Source organism: Bemisia tabaci, chromosome 3 (genome assembly GCF_918797505.1).
Source record: "Bemisia tabaci chromosome 3, PGI_BMITA_v3".
NCBI lineage: Eukaryota > Metazoa > Arthropoda > Insecta > Hemiptera > Aleyrodidae > Bemisia > Bemisia tabaci.
In genome coordinates, this window is record NC_092795.1 from 50,570,886 (window position 1) to 50,596,386 (window position 25,501).

The window sequence follows — 25,501 nt, forward strand, 5'->3', positions numbered from 1 at the left end:
ACCCTCTAATTTTTTTTGGGAAGGTTTAAGGCAGGTTGTGCTCCTTGCGCATGTATACAGAGATAACACCCCCGACTGATAATACTGCCGTGCTAAGGAAAAACGCCGCATGAACATTCGAGAGTTGTCAAATTTCCCCGCATGAAACATTTATTTTTGAGGAAAGTTATTCGTATTTTTCCTTGAAATTTTCAGATAGTTTCGACATAATTTCGTACAAAATTTCCTGAAAAATTTGAAGTTAAATATTCAGAAGTTTCCTAGTAAATTTGGTTTTTATTGAAGGAAACCCGACAACGTCTAGAGGCTCATACGGCGTTATTCCTTAGCACGGCAGAATGGGCAACACTGGAAAAGAAAAACACATTGTATCTAGAGTCCAGACTCTTAAAAACATCGACAAGAAAAGATACTCTTGATTCAATCAGATTTAAGCTTAAATCAAGAACCGAGCCTCTTAATTTGATTGGATTTCCTTTTGATTTAAGCTTAAATCTGATTGAATCAAGAGTCATTTTTCTTGTTAATGTTCTCAAGAGTCTTTACTCTAGTTCCAATGTGTTTTTTTTTTTTTTTTTTTTTTCCAATGAGCAACTCTTCGCGTACCAGATTCAAATCCGTCCGAAAGTGCACCGGGCGCGATGCAAGAGGTAACTTGACCGCCTAAGTGAATGCATGCATATGTTGTGTTCTATTGCAAAGTGTCAGTGGCCAGAGACCTCCTAGCGCGACGCTCGGAGCTTTTAAAGCACCGAAGCCGCGGGATATATTTAGCTCAGGGCATCGAGTTGCACTTTGAGAACAAGGCTCGAATGCATTTCCTAGCTTGTAAGCAAAAAACAGATCTACTCATGTAAAGTATGGACATGCAGACTGGGGCTGATAAACGAGGAACTGGAATATGATCCAAGCCTACACTTGTTGCCTTATTCAGTTATCTTTAGAACATGGTAAGAAAATCACGACTTCATTATGATGCTCCCTTGGATTAGAACTCTACCTTTTTAAAATTTTTAGGTGGAGATCTTTTTCTGGATTTTATTTGTTTTTCCCCCTCCGAACTGTGATTTCAGTTCCTCAGCTGTGGTTAACAAGCCTTCTAAAAGTGTTCCATTTTCGAGTTAATCGAATCATACATACCTACTTTCGGTATAAAGAGATACAGTATAAAAGAACGTAAGATTGTACTATTGTCAATAGAGCAGCTCGGGAATGAGGATTATGAAACGGACAACCGGTTACACGAACCGGAAGTGCGGTATAACAAACCGAATGGGAAGATATGAAACACCGAGCGATCGGTTTATACGACCGAACTTCTTTTTTCAGTCATATACATTGCATCGTGGATCGGTCTTAGTAAGAGGAGATAATTATGCAGGTCTCTGAAATTTCATTAGATGGATCAGAGAGCTTTGATAAGAAAATCAACACGTGTGCAAACGCTTTGGAGGGGAGGCGTCTATTTTAGGTCGATCTAGCCGACTGATTTTTCTTTTAAAATTAGAGCTCTCACGCCCTTCAGATAGCACCGTGCATATTAATCACAGGGAAGAATTGATAGAATTACAGAATTGGAATCTCATTCTCTTGGCCCCATTTCAACCACCACCCATTTTCGTCACTTTGTTCACAGATAAAGGAAAGCATTTTATTGCATTGGATGAAATGGATGCAAATTCGAGGCATCTCTACCGTGTTTATTGTTGGTATAGCATAGAAGCTCTGAATTTATGTGCAAGTCTGGCAACGGCGGAAATCAAATCGATAATTGGAATATTAAGATCAAATAAACAATACGATAAACATATTTAAAAAACAGAGAAAAGAACGTTTAAATCAGTGACCAAAACCTTTATCGCTGTCTCTATTGTGGTAACCTTATCGCGCGAGACATTGTTATGTCTCGCCGCTCTTTTGTTTATTTGCTATCTTCCGGAAACTTTGACCACATTTTTGATCTCACCTGCTATCTACAAATATCCGCTGACCTCAATAAACCTCGATTCTTTTGGAAAAAAATCGTCACATTTCTCTTACTTTTTAACATAAGACGGTATCTTGAACTGGTGGACCAAAATAACTGTCATTCACACTGTTGGTTTCCTCTTCCTTCCTTTTCTGAGCTATTAATACGATCTGCCCTATCTTCGAAAGCACTCTTCTCTATAGCATTCCTCCTGATTAATAATAGTAACTGTTAGTTCCTCATACCGAAGGCCCATGCTGTGGATATTTAAAACTCAAACACTGTTGTAAATAAAACCGTCCTTATTGAGACTTTATGCAGAATAAAGAACTGCACGTTTATGGACTTGGAAAATGCTTTCCATCTTGCAAAAAATACGTAGGTATGGAACCGTTCACAAAATAAGGCATGCTCTTTTCGGATTTTTCGACCCCTCCCCCTTATGACGCTTTTGTGACGTAGATCCCTATCCTTCCAGTTTAAAAACAAAATGGCGTGGCACTTTTCTCAACCCCTTTCCCAATTTACAGTGTTACGTATTTTATGAACAGCCCCTAAGATCTTCCTTTCGCAGGGGTAGACGAAAGTGCCATGGTAAGACCTATAGTACACACTTCGCTAACCGTTTAGATGCATTCAGATCAAAAGGAACTTTATTCATTGTGACATAAGCCCTTAGATCAATGAGAGTTCATGCAAGACAGACCTCATGTCATAATGGATATCGTTTTTTTTTTTTTTTTTTTTTTTTTTGTATAAATACGTCCATTTGTGTGTGGTTACAGTCTCGAATGGTAAGTTCAAATACATAAACCTCTTGGAAAGAGTACCTCTGTGAGCTTTACTTTAAAAATAACTTTGAATAAGTAAAAATGAATTTACTTTGATTGGAGTATTTTAGTCAGGAGTTTATTCGCAGCAGTCGAATTTTTTGAGCGTGGTAAATCTGCCAAAAATATTAGTAGTAGTCTCAGCGCGTATAGATTATCAAATATAACGTTGCTTTAATGCGTAGACTCGACAGTTTTGCCAATAATTTTTTCTCCATGGTACTTCCGCAAAAGAAGGAGATATTGAGGCAGAGAGGGATTAAATAATTATTCGAGACGTACAGTGAGGGCAAAGAGGAGAGAATTCGCCTTATCATTTACTTAGGAGGCCCTTATACATATTTTCAATCGCTTGTGCTTTATATATCTTTACGTGAGACGCTGTGGAGGAGTAGGAAACAAAAATAGAAAAAGATTTCCTTCCTCTTGTGTAATCGCTTTTCATTGAAAAAAATATACATACGTTCTCTTTAAATTTGTTGCAATCTCTACCAATTATCACGGCTGAGTTTTCTTTGAGCATATTCTACGCATCTGCCCATTGATCAGAGCATGAATGTGGGATCCTTGGCATATTTTTATAGGTTATCATTGGAAGACACATAATAAGCACTTCCTCCCTCCTCTTCATTTCTTTTTGCGCCACAATTACCAAAGATACTTTTTAATTCATTCTTTAGCCTGATCACTTTATTCCATCTGTTTTGAATGATTCATCGATTCATTATCAACTGACAGACAGTTGTTTACTGGCCTTAATTAGTTTTTGCTCCGTCTTGTAGGTATACAGGGCGTAAGTAATTGAGGAATCACTTTTCGACTGAATGTTATAGTTTAATTCCGGTTTAGAAAGTGTCTGTTATCCTTCGTTAACGAGTGGCATAGCACTTGTATTAGAAAAGAGACCCGTTATATGAAAATTAAAAGCGTGCAATCGTGCTAATGGGCCATTTGCGATGCGCAAAATAATGGAGAACTATCAATATGAATATCAGTCAAAAGTTCCAAGTAGTGTTCTGCCCTCCCCGGGCGTCATATGTTAAATGGTGCCATGCAACCGAGCCCTTCGCCGCCCAAAAATTGGAGGGACAGCTAAACCAAGGGTGGCGTCCACCTGGGCACGTAGCCAGGGCGGCATAAGGGGCTCAAGGTCCCCTCTCCCTCCGAATGCAAAAAAGAGGTCTTTTTCATAAAGTATTTTCCGAGGGAGGATTTCTGGACTTAATAATTGGAAAGAGGTTACTTTAACGGCATGTCAGTTTGCCTTCAATTGTTAGTATAGGCAACACAAGCTCTCACGTGGTCGAATAGTGGTATCATCACCCATATAAGGGTAAGACGGTCTGTTTCGGAGAAAATTGGCACCGTTCTGGCTACGAGCTTGGTGGCGCCTAAAATATTGACGCGCCTCGCGTCGATTTTTTATTTATTTACATTTATTTTATTTATTTATTTTATTTTATTTTTCAAATTCTCAATCGCGAATCAGCGGTAGCGCTCCCAACGCATCGTTGGAAGCCGGCGGTCATGCTTAAGCAGAACGTTAACTTGACTCTTAAGAAATTGTAAATGGCTCCAAAAAAGTGGGCTTCACGTCCAAGATAACCACTAAAACTTTAGAGGGAAAGTAGAGCACTGATTCAAAATTGTTTGATACATGGAGAGAAATATTCAATATGGGGAATTATTAGAAAGCCACTTCTCTTATTGTTAGATATCTCAGCGATTATCCGTGAGGTGTAAGAGGTGTAAAGTATAAATATGCATCTGAAAGTTAAGCCGCTAAGCGCGAACATCACTTGCATCACGCATCACTAGCATGCTTTGCTCTCTAATTTAAACCTTTCTGCCCATAATATCTAGCTAAACGAGAAATGAGTAGTATTCACGCAAGATTTAGAGCTAAATTTTTACCATACGTGTTTAAAGCTCATTCTAGCAGCTCTTTTGTCATCGTGCTAATACACCCGCATGCAGCCCCCCCCCCCCCCTTCACGAACCGGGGACCTCCTCCGTAACGACAAAGCGAAGTTCAATGTTCCGTACCTCGATGATTTTATAAAACGCATGATTTCTACGCGTGATAAAACCATATTAAATAAAATAATCACACTTTCGAAGACGATAAGAGCTTATTGTTGACGAGAAATAAACTGTTTGTAACCCTCAAAATACCGAATTTTACCGCGCAGTCGTAAACAGAATAATTAATCTTTGATATCCCAATCAGCTGGGAGATTATTTCAGTCCTTTGCTCGGATAGCAGCAACGTCTCGCCGTCGATCATGCTCGAAATAACGATAGAACTTTTCATGTAGGTAACGGATATTCAAATCGTTTCCGCTTCGTTGCACCCTTGTGCCATGTGCCCTACTTGTTAAAATTTTAACTGGACCAGAAAATCAACCCCGTCTATGAATCAGTTGGCGTCAAAAGAGGACAAGTCCAGTTTTGCATGAGCCTTGGCTTGCATAAAAGGATATGCTAACTAGGGCTCATCGAGAAATAGACCTGTTCCTTTTTGAAAACAACTGATTCGTATGATTTTTGACGTGGGGAGGAGGCGTGGGGGGAGAGGTATGGGGGAGAGGTGGGGGGAGGGGGGTTCAGATATCGCCTGATTCACTTGTTTTAAGAAGCCAGAAAAGCATTCATTGATTCTTAAAAGCCAAATTCAATATTGATTCAATATTGCATACGTTAACAAAATTGCATTTTCGGACGCGAGTCTTTTCGTGTCCACCCATGGCTATTGGCGGATCCAGCAAATTGGCAACATTGTTTTTCTCCATTTAAACTCATGGAAATATATCGATTCTTGGAGGGACCAGGTGTATCGACAAGAATCGATTATTTAACTTAGATTTAAATGGAGGGAGTCCGGTGTTGCCAAATTGCATGGATCCGCTTTTGCTCATGGCTCCGGAATCTCCCGAATGCGTCGATAAAAGCTTTTCAATCATGCCCAACATGCGCCTCGCATTCATTAAGTTTGTTTTCTTCGTGTTAAAAAATTGAGAAAATTTGACGAACAAATCAGGTCGCACCCAACGCTCGTGGCCATTTGCATAACCGTTCACCTACTTGCTACGCCATTCTGACTTATATTTAAATTGATTCCGTTAGACCAACATCGGCCACTCTCATGCCGAATGACTTTATAAACGCATTGATCTCGTTTTCATCACGATTTTATCCGACACATGAAGTATGAAAATTCAGACTTCAACAGAAGGTGATGCAAAACTTTTGCACGTCGATAGCTGACTCGGAAAGCATGGGCTCTCATAGAAGCGGATCCAGCAATTTGGCAACACCGGATTCCCTCCATTTAAACCTATGATAAATAATCGATTCTTGTCGGAGCACCAACCTGGCCCCTCCAAAAATCGATACATTTCCATAGGTTTAGACTGGAGAAAAACAATGTTGCCGATTTGCTGGATCCGCCAATGTTATCTCAAAATTTGGCGGTTTTGAGTCGACGAGGCTATCCTGGAATAGACAGGAGCCGTGCAATACCGGCATGCGCCGACCGTTCCTCAACATCTTATAACTCAACAGGTACGGGAAGTGGTCTATCAGGAGGTAGGCAAACGCGTTTTTTGAAGGTTTAGTTTGGAAAGCGACTGTCTGGCGGTTTCTCCCGCTATTTTCTGGTTGAAAATCATATTCCTCGGGTCTTTTTGGATAGATATCCAAACTTTCAACTCGTATCACAAAAAGTGGATTGAATTCAATCTTTCTTTGTAAAGTTCTGACTGTCAATTAAAATAAGCGATTATGACAGTGGTGATGCGTTGATAGTTTATTGATACACTCAAGCGGAGGCGCCGCTTGATATCAGGTGAAACTTCGCAACGCTGCAATGTAAGTAGACCCATATCTAACTCTAATCCCTAAATATCTGTCAGTTTTCTATTTGTCTACGACTGCAGCATTTAAAATGTTAGAGAAAATTGAAATTAGTAACCCGTACAAACAAAAATCCTTTAAAAAATGGACCGGTCTTGTTATCTATCTATTTTGGGTTAAAAAAAAAGAGAAACATCTTTTTACTTCACCTGTAAAGTGATAATCTTAGCGACACGTGATTTTCTAGTTTGGCCATCGGTATTGTTTCTGTCCACAAATATACCTAAATACCACTGTATCACGAACTTTTCTCTTAGTGGCTCTGTCTGATTTTATTTTGATTGATTTGATGCGCATCTCATGTCTCATGACAACTACTTAAAGCATGTTTCGACAGTTTACTAATCTTCATACTTTAGAATTGTTGCAAAAACATAGTTTTACTATTAAAACTATAAGTTTTCTAAATTCTTGTATTTTCAGATCATATCCGAGGTTTTTCTGTGGAGATCTACCGAGCCGATATTCATGCTTTTTTCGGCTATTGACAGGTTTATCTTTAAAGATTATACTTTCACCTCTTTAAATTTTTCTAAGATGACCAAGATTTTTTTTTCATCGCGTAGCGTCTGTGAGGGGTTAGCACTTTCTAGTAAAATTTAAAACGACTAGAGAAAATCCTCTTTCTGGGAGAATCATATGAAGGGACTTGACGATGAGGAATTTGCTCCTTCCAGAAGAGATGATGTAAGGAATGTCCATTTAATATCATCTGTTATTCCTGTGCTCTTGCTGTTGTATAAGCCATTACACGTGATTGATTCAGACCTGTGTAAGCATGGAAAGGACTTCTACCTATTTGTAAATAAATAGATGGGAAAAATACCTATGATAAATATGCGTTCCTCGGGAAGAGAATGTCTCTCCAGGAACAGAGTCCAGACTGAACTGAAAACATATTTACCTGGCGAACTAAATTTTGACGGTCGTTCAAAAAAGCTCCGACAGATAAGTGGGTTACAAACAAGCTATTCTTACAAAGTTTCACGTGTGCACTGTGCAATATGTTCCTTGCCTTGGGAGAGAAGTCTGCTTTAAATGGAACGATCAATAGGAAGTTGATAAGATTGATATAGCTCTTGTTTTCTCCTCGCAAAATTCACAGTCTCGGAAATGTCGCAGCTTGGACCCCTCTTGGAATTGTAAACTTGCTCGCTGAATGTTCGGTTAGTGATTTTAAATAATCCCATATTCTCAAAGTCAAGACCCATACCCATCTAGATTTTCGCACTGAAGGAACATTTTCCTCCTGAAAAGCGGATGCCACTGTCGGACATCGAGGCAGAGAGAAGTCAAATTCATGGATACCTCTTAAGAAGAAGTTTCCGAGCTCTTTATGTTTTTACTTCAATACATTCTTTCTCAGAGGAGCCATTTTTCTAGAAGGCAATACTATAAGAATTTCCACCATTAATGTCGAATATGTTACGCCGCGTTGGGGAAATTTCCCAGTCCGAATTTCCGAACGATGAAAAACTTGTTTGCTCCGTCCGCGGACTGGCCGATGTTTTTGCGCAGTCCGTGAACTGGGCAGCCCGCTCGCGGAATGACCGGTCTTAAGCCTGCGAAAATTACGCCAATTGTTAACTTCACTTGCAAACAATACGCTAATCGACAAATGTTCCCCACTGACCTAATTCTGACAAGCATCTAACGAGATTTCCAATGAAACTTTAAGGTATCATAATAAAAACCAATACCATAAATAAAAATTTACAGGTTACGTGAATTAATTTCACAATTATTTTTTTCAAATATATGTTAGGAGTTTTCAATAAAAATTTACGAGTTTTTTTCGTTTACAAACCTGGTACCAGGGTAAACAACACTGATTTATAGAAATTCGTTTTATCAGGGGAGAGATGGATGAAACTGAGAGAAAAATGATGATCATCGGAAAAATTACCCATCCAATTTTGTTCGGAAATTATTTTAAAAGTTGGAAATCAGAAAATCCATAATACCTAAAATTCGTTGGTTAACCTGAGAGCAGTACTTTCCCCCATTTCTTTTCTTCTTTTTTATAAAAGGATTAAAATGCAATACCTAACGTTCCTCTACACAGGCGCTCCGTTATTTCGGTGCTACAACCAACGACAACTCCCATGCATTTCTGAGGAGATGTGAAAAGAGAAAGTGCCTTCAATTTTGAACAAGCAACCCGCGCATCCGCGGAACACGAATAGTTGCGTCAAGGCGCTACAGTCAACTCAGTCTGGTCTTTGTAAAGCGAAAATGCCTTCAATTTTTCGAAATACAGTACGTGCGTTCAAAGACTCGTAGATCTGTATTGGAAACGTATGGAGGGAAAGTTGTAAAATGTTTTGATATTTTTAATTTGCGTATAAAATCTCCCGAGTAATTCGTCAGAATTCGGTCAGTGGAGAGCATTCGTCGATTAGCATACAGGTTTGAATCTAAAATTAATGAACAGGCCACTGGTGCAAATTTCAGACTTTTCACCGGCCAGTCCACGAACTGGCTGCCAAGTTTACGGAATGGGCAAGAACATTGGCCAGTTCGCGGACTGGGCAATGGGACGTATCACATAAAATATATTCGATCCAAATTTCTGGATTTGGTTCCTCCGCAGCAAAATTAAATATCAAATTCTTCGTCGAAAACCCAGGCGTTCTCATTGAAAAAATATCACTATTATTATTATTATTATTTTTATATTTTTCATGTTTTTCCTAATTTAATTTTTTTTATAATGCTTTTTTTCGTGTGCGAAAACTATCAGAATTTGATACAATTTGCATTAAGAAAAAAGAAAATTTTTGAGGATCCCGTTATGTCATTGGGAAGGTAAAACCATTAACGTCTAGGCATCGGGCGTGGCCATTCTGCGTCCATTTCAACACTTTCAAAAGAAAATGGTACGTCTATACAGAATGTCTATGAATATTATGACATTTTCTTTGTTGGCCATATCAGCTAGGACAAGCACATACGACTTCTTAAAAGCATTGTGATATCCATTTCTCGCAAAGCTCCCATCATAAATGGAAAAGAATTTGGGATACAATATCTTTTATATTCTGTGTGAAAATTCTAATTTTGGCGGATATCAGTGACCATTCTGCACGGGTACAATTGGAGAGCTTGTCATTACATGACGTAACTTAAGGAAAAAGCTAAATTTATCTAGCCCTAGATGAATGGTTGTCAAAATTATTCATTGGTTCAAATTGATCGAGACAGGTGTCAAGTAGGAGACAGACATCAAACATACCAGGGCTTCGATTTCGCATCGGGCACGGTATGAGGACTCAAGAAATCTATAACCGAGTTCAATCATTCACATTTGACCTGTACCTGCCGTAAACAGATGTTCGAGAGATTTTACAACGGTTTTCCGATGCGCGGACTGAATTTCTTTCGATTTTTTTTCATCTTTTTTCACTTTTTTTCACACAGTGCTCGAACGGGCTCGCTAGAAACTACCGTTTTTTTCTTTAATTTAATCGGCGGGGTAAATAACCTCTAATCAATTCTAGTCTCACACGATACTCACCACTTTATTCAGCGTGAATCTTGAGCTCAGAGCAAGTGTCATCAAATCGGAAAGATTTTTCTCTCTCACACACGTAGTTAAAAGGTAATAACTTTTTTTACCCCTTTGTCGGTTTAAGATATGCAATTTGCTCAAGTAGACAGTGGTTGCGGGTTGCTTATTTTTACGGCGTCGCAAGCATTCCTGTTGCGTTGCTACAATGCATTACCTACCGTATGTTATCCATGTGTATTCAGTTGTTCTCGTCCATTCTTATAAAAGCAGGTGCTCACTCAACATACAAGCGGTAAAAACTTTATCGTTTTACACCCTTACGTTAGAGAAGCGGCGATATATCCGATTTCATGCGTACTGATTTAACATATAACACGTACCATTTCCGCGTGATTCCAGAAAGAAAAGGGCCAGAGAAACCATCCAAAAAACCAATATTAAACCGCTGAGGCGTTTATGTACAGTAAATATTGATAAAGTACCCCTCTCCCCTCCCCCTTCCTCGATAGATGAAACTTTCACATCTTCTCTCCTGCCTATTCCAATTCCTCTTCAAGATTTCCTCCTCCTTTTACCCTGGCCTGGGTGCAACCCGATCCGCGATCCAAACATTTCGTCGGCAGTTTTTCTTACAATGGCCTTTTCACTGGTCGATTTCAAACTTTCAGCTGCTAATTCATATTGAAAGGTACATTTTCCCCCCTTTGCACCCCTGATTTCATATATTCTTTCGTCACAAATTCACTCTCTTTTGGAAATTTCTGTTGACATCTACTATACATTCATCTCATTTTGCTCATCTGCATCGCTTGTATGGTTTCTAGCTGTTAAAGTTCGACTCCATAAGTTCTCATAAAATTTAAGGCTTTAAAAATTATTTTATTAATATCTTGGAAAGTCACTAATTTCAAAGAGCCGGATTCCTCGATGTACCGTTCTCTCCTTGGGAAGATTGCCAATCCAAAAAAAAGGAACATTCCCAGAAAAAGTAATTGTTAATTACGGGCAGTGTTCGATTGTATGTACATCAGAGAGATCAGACATTTGGCAAACGCAGTAATCGCAGAGGTCATAGTTCACAATTCTCTTCTAAGCCCCTTAAAAAGAGAAAAAAGTATCGCACATAAGTACTGGTTTTCCCAAAGTTCATGAAACTTCGAGAGAAAAGCTCCCGCTAGTTATCTTGGATATTGATAACCATGTAAAATATTTCGGCAATTAACACGCTGTTCGTTTGATAAAATATATCTTGCCACTTTGCTTCGCAGTGAAGATTTAGAGCACCGGCAGAACTTGAGCAAATACGAATTTTGTGGCTCTTGACTAGATGAAAGTGCATACTTTTCACGGAAAGTTCTAGAAATGTAGGTTGAAGGGAGAGAAAGTCTTAATGTATGAAAACTAGTTTTCTTCACGGATCAAATCATGTTTTCTCGAGGCACCGCGAACTAGAGTCATGGGCTCTCTTTTTGGCAATTCTGATATTTCCGCGAGACTTATTAGGGCGTATTTCTGCCAAACGGAACTATGTGCATTATGACGTGAGCCCTGTTATGCGTATACTCTTATGGGTCTCGGGGATCATGTCTTAATGCGTATAGTTGCGTTTCACAGAAATACGTCCATTAATGATTCATGAATCGTTCAGCCATCAATCTTATCTTTTTAACATTACAATGTTAATGCTTACGACCTTAATCGAATGTGTGATTGACGTATCAGTCGGAAGCCTTAACGCTCTTTAATGTGAAATGTTTGTTTTTGAAACTTATGGTCAAGGTGCCTACGGATAATATGTAGATTTTCGAATTTCATTAAACGAGAGACATACAGTTTAAAACTCTCATCTTTGTTATTTGGTGTACCTACTTCCCAAGTACCAGTGATCGCGATAAGTTGTAATTTTATTGGAGAATGTATCGCGAAAATCGACGTCTACTTATGGTAATATTATCTGATAAAAATTGCGATAAATTGTGATTTTATCGCATACATTTTCAATGAAATCTCGATTGCATTGATAGTAATTTATCAAAATATTGTCGAACAAAATATTTTGATAATTTGGGTTGAAATTTCGATTCTATTAACGCGATTGAATGAAGATAAAATTGCGACAAGATTGAGGTTAATTAAAATATGAGGAAAACCTCCCCTCATCTAAAGGCGCTGGATTTATATGAATTCTATAAGCCGTTATGACACCTAGTGTTCATACTCTCCATATAAAGGCACCCTTGACCTTAAGAATGAATCTGCACAAAATATGGAAAAGCACCATTTTGTCCACATTGGCAATATCGCTGTTGCCTGGAAAGTAGCCAATGAGCTTGACTTTTGTCAGAAACGAAGCATTCTTTTATAGGCGTCAACTGAAATATCGGCCAATTAGAAGCTTCAGACACACAAAATGGATTCGTGGCTCCACCTCTTTAAGCCCGTCCATTTTGATCATCAAAATTTGAATTGCGAAAATGATTATTACCGGAATCATCATACTTGTACACATTTACTTGATTTGAATAATGACGGGACCGGCATCAAGGAAATTGTTCCATATTCATGACAGAGTGTTATACGATGTGTCTAGGAGTATTTAGATGGTCTCTGGTCTCTACTCTCCTCAAAAAAAGGAGTTACATATTTTCTCGAAAGAGTTTACTCCTAAACAGGTAATGCACAATCGTAAAAACTAATAATGAGGTCTTAACCGGTGAATGATTTTGCCCTTTACGGAAAAAAATCATGGAGGATCTCTCAATCCGATCAGATCAATCGATTTAATCTTGTTCGAAGGTCCCTCGTCACGGGACAGCAAAGGAGCTGTCCATAAATTACGTCACTCAAGTAGGGCGAGGGTTTATCGGTGGATGACGAAGGATAACGAACACGGAGGGAGGGGTCAAGCCAAGGATAACGTAAGCTTTCTTGAAGGCAAAAAGGCTGAAAATTTTTGCTTGAAATCTGGCTACATTTACTGATTTTTATCGATTTTCTGCGTTTTCCCCCAAAAGATAAGGGGTACGCTAACAAATACGTAATGTTTAGGGGGGGGAGGGGTATAGTGGTGGATGACGGTTGGACAGGGTGAGGGAGGGAGGGGTCGAAAAATTGAAAAAAATAGGTGACGTAATATATGAACGACCCCAAAATCTAATTTCTTCGGGGTGTCAAAAAACCGAATCTAGGCGAGTCTCTGTAGGTAATTATCAGACCTGAAGACTCGATGTTCGAACTTTTTTTTCTTACGCTACCTTCAGTGTCGAACATGAAATCAACCACCGAGCCCTACCTCAGCGACTCATTCGGTTACATGATGGTTGTTGATTTATCACAAGGGGTGCTTAAGGTTCTTCTTACATACGGTGTGACTTAACCAAGAAGATGGCGGAAGGATTAAGAAATTCCCCTAAATTTTCATATTTTAGTCACAGTTTGATCTACCGTTCTATTGTCCAATTTTCATGATTTTTACGGCTATTGATAGAGACAATCGCTCAATAGGCCTGCTTTATTCAGATTTTGGAAATGAGGACCCGGTGTTTTCATAGTATATACGTGATATACGTTATAAGGTTATGACCGGTGGCGTAGCGTGCTTTGCGATAAATCGATTGATCCATCATTTAAACCTATGGAAAAGGATCGATAAACAGGGTTTTCGTAATGAACATCTTAATGGTCGATTCTTTACCACAGCTTCAAAAGGGGAAAAATCAACAATCGATCATTCACGCCTCGCCCCTGGTTATGACTTCTCCCATTTAAACAATGTGAAAGTTCAGTTTTGCCCGAGTAAGTTTTAAGATCTACCGGGCCGATTTTCATGATTTTCGTCCCTAGACGAACCCGCTCTATTTAAGTTTACTCACAGGAGCCCTTCAGACGAGCCTCAGAGGGCACGAAACATCTCCTGGGGGTGTGGCCGCGTAGCGGCCAGGAGGTGTACCCCTAGTATCAATACATGCAAACCGATTAATGAGCAATAAAGGGAAAAAAGCAATTTACGAGTGTCTGGATGAAAGGTGAGCCGCAGCCTTAGGCCTCACAATCAGCCAAAGTCCCAAGTGCACGTATTCGCGCAGTTGGCCCCGTCTGTATCATATTTTTAGCATGTACTCGTCTCTATATCAAACTTTATTGAGTTGCTTGGTCTGATAGAGCCGACGACAAGGGCCATGTGTAATCCGATGAAATTTTAAAAGACCTATTTCATGAAAATTTCACGAAAAACCCAATAATCGGAATGATCTACATGCTAACTATCTCACGCATCTACTTTTACCGAAGCATTCCCAGGGCATGTAAAAAAATTACCATTCAGATTTTATTTAGAATATCACTCAAAGATCATACAGAAATATCTGTAATAATTATAATTATGATAATGCATACATTACATTTCGCGAAAAAGTCGCGAGCATCTCAGAAAAGGGTTCAACTTATGAAAATTTAAGGAACCACAAGCAGCCATGCAAGAATCGTTGGAAATACATCATACGTCGTAGAAGGAAGAGATACATGCTTAGAGGCTTTTTAGAAATTGTGTATTATCGCGAATGATCATTTATAAAAAAAAAGGACAAAAAATTAGCTAAACATCCTCAAAATGAGGAAAACACAGGATATCAATGGTAAATACTCTAATAAGACAAATAACTAAAGTAAGAAGATAACTTACGAGAAGCGAAGCAGATGAAAAAATGTCAATAGTACCAAACACCGGAATAGCGAAGAGAAGGAGAACAGAACAGAGTCGAATGGATAGAAGAACTTTCAGAACGTAAAAGGAACAAACAAGTACTACGAAATTCACCGAGACAGGTGTTAAGTCAATTTTCTTAGGCGGACATTCGGTGCGACACGGACGCATTAAATTACAGGGAGATCGAAAAAATCTGAACCGGTAGCTCATGAGAACAATTCGAAGCGGCCGAACAAATTTAGCGTGAACACCCAAACGGAACCATTTCCGGAGCTTGTCGAACGTAACAGCTTGGTACGATCCAACGGTAAAAGCGCAACCGGACACAACGAAAGAGTCGCCACGACTCGAGTCGCAAAGAGACAAGATGAACTGAACAGAGCTGGAACTGCGAGAACTTGTGCCAAACGCCTCGAGCTAACTCGGAGGAGAACAGAGCGAAACAGCACCGGCCGAAGAAGATCGCGACAGTTTCAGACTGAAGGAGCGAACGCGTCAAAGGAAGCGGCGACTGAAGACTGGAGACTGAAGACTGAAAACTGAAGACTGAAGACTGAAGAGAGACAGAGAAAGATGGAGAGAGGGAGCGATAGTGGTAGAGTAGAGTGCAAAAGTGCGGACTGATGGGTGACTTACCGAGATGAAAGAAAGTGGCGGACGGTGCGATCGGATATGGGGGCGAGTGGAAACGCACTGAGGGCTTTATCAGCGTGGAGCGGAGCGATTTCGAGACGAGACGCGCTGGAGTCGACTCGGTTCGGGCGGCTGCGGCTGCGGCGTCGCGTGGCGTCGGGTCGCGTCGTGGCGCTAGCGGAGCGACAAACCAGCCCAAGACCGACGACCACCAGGGACTGAGCCTCAACGCGGCCGGCCACCGAGTTATCACTCTTAAATCCTCCACTATTTAACATGTCAATCGCTCCCCGATCCAATCAATTACCGCCTGTCATCCGACCGGCCGTCGCCCGTCGCCTAGCGCCACACTTGACCGCATCCCGACGACGCGACCGCAGGTGAGGCGCCTCTCCCGCGCACTATGGTCTGGGGGCGCCGAATTGTGGCCAAAAATCCGATTTTTGAAAGTACGAAAATCTGGCAATCGAGCATATAATCCTTATCTACATACTTTAGTAGGTGTGAAATGACCCATCAAATCTTCTGTAATTGTTTTTACGATCAGATACATGGTGGCGAACTTCACATCCTCCGAGGTAAGTAAACAAACGTGAGAATTTAAAGTGCACGTCATCGTGTATTGCCTTGTGTCGCTTTGTGATAAGTTGGCGTAGATCCCCGATCAAATATGGAAAAGAAAGGTGAAAGTATGTACTTTCTGATGGTTTAATCGTTTTTAGTATTAAGATTAATTTTATGACCACCATGAGACTCCAAAGTTTTGTCCTGATTTAGGCAAAAAATTGCCTTCATCTTAAGTTTTAGTTAACACTAACACGAGCTAACACGTTCTTATCAGTGCAAGAATGTAGCTCATATGTTCCTCTAACAGGATATCATCGGTTTTTTTTGCCGCTTTTTGCCGCTTTTTGCCTCTGGGGCCTTTTTTGGTCATTTTAGTGAGGGACTTATACGATTTTCTGCGCAATCTGATTTCATTGCAGAAGGAGATAAGAGAGATGAGACAAGGTCAACGTTTGATATAGGGTGATTCATATGTATTTTTGGCTGCTGAATCCGAAAATGATATCAGTTTTTTTCCAGCACTTGCCAGATTTCCGGAAAATAAAGTTTTTTTGCAAAAAACCTCATTTTTAAGCAAAATAATATTTTCTCCGGAAAAACGACAAATGGTGGATAAAACTTGGGTATTTTTTTTTATTCTTCAGCCTGTATACATAATACAAATTTATTAACTCGGCCCGCTGTGGTGCGTAGTGGTTGGAGTGCTGGCTATAAGATCAAGAGGTTCCGAGTTCAATTCCATGGCTAGGCAACCCGAGAATGGTAATCCGCAAGGTTTTAGGGTCTGATCTGGGTCTGAGTCTGAAGGCCCCAGAGGCAAAAAGATGCAAAAAAACCTATGATATCCTGTTAGAGGAACATATGAGCTACATTCTTGCACTGATAAGAACGTGTTAGCTCGTGTTAGTGATAACTAAAACTTAAGGTGAAGGCAATTTTTTGCCTAAATTAGGACAAAACTTTGGAGTCTCATGGTGGTCATAAAATTAATCTTAATACTAAAAACGATTAAACCATCAAAAAGTACTTACTTTCACCTTTCTTTTCCATATTTGATCGGGGATCTACGCCAACAAAACGACACAAGGCAATACACGATAACGTGCACTTTAAATTCTCACGTTTCTTTACTTACCTCGGAGGATGTGAAGTTCGCCACCATATATCTGATCATAAAAACAATTACATAAGATTTGATAGGTCATTTCACACCTACTAAAGGATGTAGGTAAGGATTATATGCTCGATTGCCAGATTTTCGTACTTTCAAAAATCGGATTTTTGGCCACGATTCATTAGGCCTAGAATCTTTATAATAATTCTAACCATGAAAATCAGAGCAGAATGGTTGACAGCCTCCATTGAGTATAAGAATGTCAAAGCTATTTAGGTCTAAGTAGTATTGAGTATATCTAGAAAATTTTGCTAGCAGGGTTTGATGATCAAAGAGTAAATTATTTTTAAAAAATCGCTTGAAATGAAAATTTTTAGGGACAATTTTTGGTTCGGGGAGGGGGCGCCCTAAAGGGCTAATGCCATATGTCTTGCTAACACGAATATCACCATATTGAATGTGCAATTTTTTTAACTTACGCTCCAGTCAGGATCAATAGACCGAAAAACATAGTACTGACTTGATTCAATTTCAATCATTTCTTCTCCTCTTATTTTTCTGGATTAAATACGTATTTTTGGGGCTTCTGCCTTGATAACTTCTTGATCATTGAAAAATAGATTTCATATTATAGTGAGACAACCTTCAAAACATTAAACTGACATTCAATTTGGTATCCTAATCATATTTTGGCTTTTCTTCTAATTTTTTGGTTTCAAGGGCCTGCCGCCATCTTGGATTTAAGAATTTTGTAAAACTAAGGTCAAATTTGAATTCAGCGACCCAAAAAACATAAGTACACCAAATTTCATGATATTCTGATCATTTCCTGATTTATGGCCACAATTCGGCGCCCCCAGACCATAGTGCCGCGCCCGGACGCACGCAACGCCGACGCCACGCGAGACGCACGCAGACGCCGACGCGACGGGAGACGCTAGGCGTCGCGACGCTGCGCGGCCTCCCTGCTGCTGTGCTAAGGAAAAGCGCCGAATGAACATTTGAGAGTTGCCAAATTTTCCTGGATAAAATATGTATTTTTGACAACATTTATGCATATTTTTCCTTGAAATTTTCAGATGTTTTAGATTAAATTGCGTACAAAATTATCTGAAATTTTCGGAAAATAACATTCACAATTTTCTCAGTAATTTCGGTTTTTATCGGAGGAAACTTGGCAACGCCTGATGGCTCATACGGCGTTTTTCCTTAGCACGGCAGCATACCTCCTCGGCCACTGCCATTGCCAACTACTCTGCCGTGCTAAGGAAGAACGTCGTATGAACACTCGAGAGTTGCCAAATTTCTCCAGATAAAACACGTATTTTTAAGGAAAGTTATGTTCACTTTTCCTTGAAATTTTCCGATATTTTCGATTAAATTACCGAAAAATTTTTCTGAAAAATTTAAAGAAAAATGTTGACAACTTTCCTGATAAATTCGATATTTATTGAAGGAGATATGGCAACCTCTGATGGCTCATACTGTTTTCTTCCTTAGCGTGGCAGTAACTCTCCTCCACTCCTTCATCACATGCCTAGGGCTGGATTGAGGGGGTGGCCACATGGGCCGCGGCCCATGGCGGCAAGTCTAGAGGTCGGCAAATTTTGCAATTTTTTTAAATGTCGGAATAAAAAAATATCGGATTTAGAAAAACAAAATTACAAACGAGAAAAGGCGACACAATCTCTCATTTCCTGAGAGTGTAGTAATTTCTGATTCTGTCGTCTCTTGAGTGTCGTCTCTTAGAGACAGCACCTTCAATAAGTCGAGTTAAGAGGGAGACCAAACACGCAATTTGACCTGGAGCGGCGCGCCTTAGAGAGAAATGATAACGAGGACTTGAGATGAAAAGGAGAAGCCCTCGGCGCGGCGATCAGCATGTAACACATATTAACGCCTACAATACTGCACGAATACTTCACGCATTGCATCAAACACAGTGCGGTCATTGCGGTCAGCGTGAAACGGATAGCGCCTAAAAGAATGCATGAATACTTCACGCATTGCGCCAAACAGTGCGGTCGGCGTGAAATGCATAGCGCCTACAAGACTGCGTGAATACTTTACGCGTTGCGTTCAACAGCGGCCGGCGTGAACCGCATAGCGCCTACAAGACTGTCGGAATACTTCACGCATTGCGCCAAACACGGTGCGGTCTGCGCGGCGCGGCGGCGGAAGTTTAAATCATTGATCCACATTTATGTTTGTTCTTTCATTATTTTTTCGTTCATTTCTTTTGAATGGAAGGCCTTGTCCACACAGAGATAGGTTTACGGAACTTAACTTTCGCGCAAAGTTCTGTGAACTTTTGCCAGTGGTGTTGACAGGGCTTTCCCAAAAAATGTGTTCAACACGAGTAAATGCGTCTTATGCACCCCTCCCCCTCCGGCACGTTCACTTGATGGTTTTTATTGATGTTTCAAAACGAATGAGAAGGGAACGGCAAAATACAGGCGGCCCATGGGCGGCAAGTAGGTGAATCCGGGCATGCACATGTCCATCGTGAACACTACCGTGATGAAGAAGAACGCCATATGAGCACTTAATGTTGCCACATTACCTCTTAAGAAGTGCTAATTTGTAAGGAAAGTCGTGAATATCTACACTTTAAATTTTTAGACACATTACATCAGATCACCAACAAAATTTTCTGAATAACTAGGGTAGAAGTGTGCACCAATTTTGCCGACAATTCTTGATTTCTTGGAGGAAATTTGGCAACACCTAAAGGTAACGTTCATACAACGTTCTTCCGTAGCATGCAAGCACATTACATACCCGAGTCCATCGGCCGAACGCCCAACCACACCACCGTTTCGTACGTCGTTCCTACTCAGGACTCATCGGCTTGACACGTTCCTTTGCAGTCCATCTACCATACGTAACTGGCCACGGCGCCAGAAAATTAAATGCAGTGCGCTCCTTGATGCGTGGCTGTCTGCAAGGCAGTATGTCCTCTCGGAAAACCTTCCACAGCCACACCTGATGCACCTAAAATCATGGATGCTTGGCTTTTGGATCTGAGGTCTCCGGTTAGGACCAGGCAGGTGGAAAAAGGCCTGAATGGCGTGCAATTTTGAGGGACCCCACATCGCAGGGTTGGAAGGGTGGTTACAGGGGTGAGAGGGGAATATCCTTTGGGTAAAGATAGTTCGCAGGTCTTTCTGACACGTTATTTTTTTTTTTGCTCAAATTTTCGATCGTAAAACGTATTTTTTGTGAAAAAAAAAAAAAAGGTGATAAAAACAGGGCGTACAGCAAACCGGAAAACTGCGAATTAGAGAATTTATGGCACCAGTTTTATCGTCATATGCTAAATATAACCATGTACACATAGACTAAATCAAAATGAACATAGTATTTGCGTGTTTCATAGTTCCTTTTGATTTAATACACTTGCACATAGTTTCTTTTAGTAGAATACGCCCATTTACATAACCGTTCAAACGAAGGCAAATTATGTTTTGTTACTCACCATATAAGACTCTGCTCATGGCACTTTAGTTCACCTTAACTTCATCAACTTTTAGACATTATCAAATGTGAGCAAGATGTCAACAAGAAAAGAGGCAGGAGACTCCTTGGCGAGTTTAAGATGCTTTCATCAAATAATTTTTTCTTGTTAGACATCTTTGATGCCCTTCCGTTTCAATCATTTGCAGAATTAATATTTTTCTCACTCCCCGATGATAATGCCAAGTAAGCTGTTCTGAGTGTCAAAAGTGATCGCAAAGAAAACCAGTTCGCCTTCGTTTATGGGCATATGCAACATGGACAGTCATCGTGGACGAATAGTTGCATTCAGTTGTTATTAGGAGTGACGCATCCCCTGCGAAGTTTCTCACGGTGAGCGTGGGGAAAAATCGGACTGCATTTTGCAATAGGGAGCAACAATTTTTGGCTCGGTTTAGAAATAACGTATATCGACGGTGAAACTACCAAACCACGTATCTCGGTTTGCGACGTCGCAGACTTCCTGTCATACTTTATTTTTTAAATGAAAAACTACCTAACACCCAGTCTTGAAAATTGCTGTGATTTTTCCTCTTTGTGCGGAGAAAATTCCGTAAAAATTTCAAGGAGTGATATTGATTTGGTCTACCTCAAAAAAATAAAATGTGAGCGTAGATTTTTAAACACCGCAAACGAGATACGTGGTTTGGTAGTTTCACCGTCGATATGCTATTAGTGTCTCTAAGCAGATAGGTACTTTTACGGATGGGTCAGAAATTTCAGTTCCATGTTGCTAAATGACGTCCAACTATGCTATACTGAGTTGTTTAATCTACTGTGATTTCTTTGTTTAATGCAGAGACATGATGATGTGTCACCTTGGCTGATCTACATGACTATAACTTGTGCCCTGTGTCAATTGATTGGTGCGTATTGCTTCCTGTTTCCTTTTTAAAAGCAAGCTTTTTTTTTTTTTTTTTTTTAAATTTCTTTATTAAGTTTTAAATACATAATTGACATAATTTAATTGATCTAATTTTAAACTGTAATTAACTTAACTATACTATTACTAACTTAATAAAGCCCCGGAACCACCTGGAGGCATTACATCGGGGGTGTTGTTTGTTGTTGGAGCGGAGTTATTGATCTTATTACTAATAGGCTTATATTTATTAATCTTATCTTCTAGTATTACTTTTATATATTTATAACCTAAATACCAATTGTGCTTACTTTCTAACATTATTTTTAATAAATTTTTTGCATTAATTGTCTGTTTTAGTTCTGATTCTAATATTACCTTAAGATTAAGTTTCAATTTACAAGAGAAAAAGGTATGATCTGGAGTGTCAATCTCTCCACATGTGCATAGGGGAGAATCTATTAAGTGTCTTTTAGCTAAGTAACTGCCAAAGGCACCGTGGCCAGACATAAACTGTGTCATATAGAAATCTGGATTTCCATGATCGCGATCAAGCCATTCGTCAAAGTCATTTATAATGGTTTTTATCCAGAAATTGCCCTTTTCATTAATCCATATCTCTCTCCATTTGTCTTTAATTTCTTTTTCAACACTTAATCTATTCTCACCTCTTGCAATTCTTAGTTTCATTTCTATTAATAAAGTAACTGGGGGAACTCAGGAAATAATGTCTTGTGCAAAATTAGACACAGATTTGTACCCACAAATGAGGGAAAAGCAAGCTGTACGTGAGTTCCAAGTATATTCTTCATATTAATGACTTTATGCTTATTACACGAATTACACTAACGGAACAAGAGGACATTTGCGGAGTGGTGGAATTACATTTTTTAGTTGGGTTAATTAAGTTAGATCCAGATCGAAGAATCTGAATTTAAGTTACTGGACAGAAAACACTTCTTAATTCCAAAAATAAATTTTGAGCGGTCAAGTTACGTTCCATGCTCGAGAAGTACGTAAAGTAGCACGACGACTTGACAATTTCAAGTTCTGAACATAGTAACTTAAAACTGCAAAATAAGTAGTTTTAAAATTACACTTTTTCCATCGTTAGCTCTAAATTGTCACTATTTTAATCTGATTAAACATTACCGGAGGTCTCTCATCCCAAAAGTTCTGCAACAGACTCATGCACCCCTATCTTGACTTTGAGTTATTCCGCCGTTTTACGATTCCGCGATAATAAGTGAACGGCCACAAAATAGAGTATAATAGAGTCGCAATGTGCTGGAACGCAAAAGAAGTCACTTTTTGATGCAGTTTTGTTTAGTGCTACTGAGACTTGTATGCGGCGCATATGGCGATGCCATATGCGCGGAGTCCCAGCTCCAGGCTTCGCTCAGAAAATACAGGCATGACATTTATTTCATAAAAACCGGGAGTTTCGTGCATTTTATAATTCTTTATGACTTGAGTTTAAATAATCCTCCCAAATTCACGAAAATAATTGGTGATTTAAGTTAATAAATCCCGAAAACCACTCGCAGCCCGAGATTCTCCCATGAACCGCCGCCCGTTTCGGTCATAGAATATTATAGAGTCGTAAAGTACGCCGGGTCACTGTTTCGATACATAATCGATTGCTTTCGGTACATGGAGACCCGGCCCCGACCAGCTGATGTAAACAAAGAGCATGGAATTACCACGTATTCTACATCGCTATTTTGGATCGAAAATGTATCGAAAACATGACCGAAGCTTGGCGCACACTGGGCTTGGAACTCGTCGACCAGAACATGACGCCGGCTATTCCATCTACATTACGACTCTATGTACTCTATGCGTTTGGTTCACGCTTGGTTCACACTTTCGGCGAACAAGGGGCTCGGAATGGCTCCTTCATGGATTGTCTTCATCGGCACTCCGGCACATTGCGACTCTATTTTGTGTTATATGGGTCACAAATCCGAAAATGTGAGTCTCCATTGCAACGTTCCAAAAACTTCTAATCTGATAAAATATACTGAGCAAAATATCTCCATGACATTTTTCACGAAATGAAGTAAATTCCGAGAAAATTTCAAGGAAAACTATCGGTAAGTCTCCTTTGAAAAAAAAAACACACACACAGAGGACACAGACACAAGTAGGGACTTGCATCGTCACAGTCGGAGGGACGAATTGTTTTTTTTTTTACTTTATCCATTGATTCATATTTTTAAAATCACTATTTACAGGAGGAGAGGTCACCATGCTGAAATTCGAATAGCACAGAAATTGCTCATTGAAATAAAATAGTATTTTCATATGACACTGCAAGACTGCGTGAAAGCAACACTGGTGGCAAATTTGGTCCAGCGCATATCAATCGGCCGTAAAAATAAACGAGGCGCTTGAAACAATGAATTTGGCGCAAAAGCAAAGGTCGCTTTGGTTTTATATACATTGTTGTAAAATCCAAAGTCGCTCATTGGTCCAAAGTGCATTACCAACTCCCTCTTTGAGAATGTTCTCCCTTTCTGATATGGTTTCAAAACAACAGGCAGACCTCGAGAATGGCTTTGACGTAATCCTTGTGTGTTTGCTTTCTTGGGTACATTGAAAATTGTCCACTGATTAGCAGTTCTCCTCCCACTCATGGATACGAATAGCTTTAGGTGAGTTTTAATATGAATACAGGGCTTAAACTGTCGAGGGGCCTGTGGAAATTGTCTGAAAAAGTCTTTCCTTTTTAATTTTTGCAACAATTTTGCAATTTTCTCATCTTAAGTAAAATTAGCGCTGATAGTTAGATTAGCGCTAGATGGACGTTTGCCTGGTTCCCAGATGAGTTCGCATAAATGCTTGCGGAAAATGCAACAAATGGTTTCTTTGTGATCTTTAAGGAGGTATGCCAACATTTTTTTAAACTTAGCTTTGACCTCCACAACCTGTGTATCAGATAGAAGGCGCAAGTGCCCCTCAATTATATACAAATGCTTTAGTTATTCAAATGTTAAAGTTAAGAGAAGTGGGAAAAATCCAATAGATTAATCAATGTTCTTCGTTTCACGCCGGCTTCTTTAGATGCGTCTAAGAGCAAAATCAGAAATTTAAACATTGAACAGGCAGTGTGTCGTTTTGATACTCCAATGGAGCTTGTAAGGAGAAATTGTTTTTTTAAATAAATGGAATAGAACATACCTCACATCAGTGAAATGTGAACCTTAAAAAAACAAAATTGACGGAGCTATCGGCAAGTATACCCAGACCCACACAGGCTACTGCCTTCTTTCAAGCGCAGCATATGCAACGCAGAAAGAACCGATTATTTTGAGGATCTGCTTTTGATCATAGAGAGAATTTCACACATCGACAGTGAAACTACTAGACCACGTATCTCGGTTTCCGACACTGTAACTTCCTGTCATAAAATATATTTTTAAAGGAAACACTACTCATATTGTTAATTCTTTGGAGCCTCCTTGATTTTTCCTCTTCGTGCAGAGAAATCTTATATACCCGACTAATATACCCGGTTTTTTTCCAGTGATTTATGCATTTGTTTTGAAATCGAATAAAAATAATTTTGCAGACGCGTGAGTTGTATAGATAAGATAAAATAAGTTATATTATTATCACATTCATCACGTGAGTCTGAGAAGCACCCACTTCATTCAAAGAGTTAATGAACCCGATTTTCTTTTAATTCAACTATATGTATAAAATAGAATTTTGTGGACCATACTCAGGTACACCCAGCAGGTTACGTAACTGCAACGAGCTTTTCATCTTAGTACTATGAGTGCCTGTCCAAGAATCTGCGATCAAATTATTTTATTACAATGCGCCACTGCTGCCTCCATTACTACCCAAGTAGCATTTTTGAACGGAAAAATC

General features: G+C 39.6%; 1 protein-coding gene and 1 long non-coding RNA gene across 4 annotated transcripts in view; one reads left to right on the forward strand and one right to left on the reverse strand.

Annotated features, from left to right (window-relative positions):
• Positions 1–25,501, reverse strand: part of LOC109030613 (uncharacterized) — a 48,724-nt gene that overhangs the window by 15,068 nt on the left and 8,155 nt on the right. The window contains exon 1 of one of the 3 annotated variants that reach the window (XM_072298503.1): positions 15,567–15,808. The exons of 1 other annotated variant lie outside the window; for it this stretch is intronic. Coding sequence is in view for 1 of the 2 variants with exons in the window: in XM_019041664.2 (XP_018897209.2) it covers positions 14,907–15,140 (234 nt within the window). In the remaining variant the exon portion in view is untranslated. Of the gene's footprint in view, positions 1–14,906; positions 15,505–15,566; positions 15,809–25,501 lie in introns of those variants that run through there. One more of the 3 variants, XM_019041664.2, reaches the window with a different exon arrangement.
• On the forward strand, positions 598–25,008 carry LOC140224283 (uncharacterized). Its single transcript, XR_011899581.1, has 3 exons — positions 598–7,880; positions 21,560–21,626; positions 23,860–25,008. It is a non-coding gene; the product is annotated as an uncharacterized lncRNA (long non-coding RNA).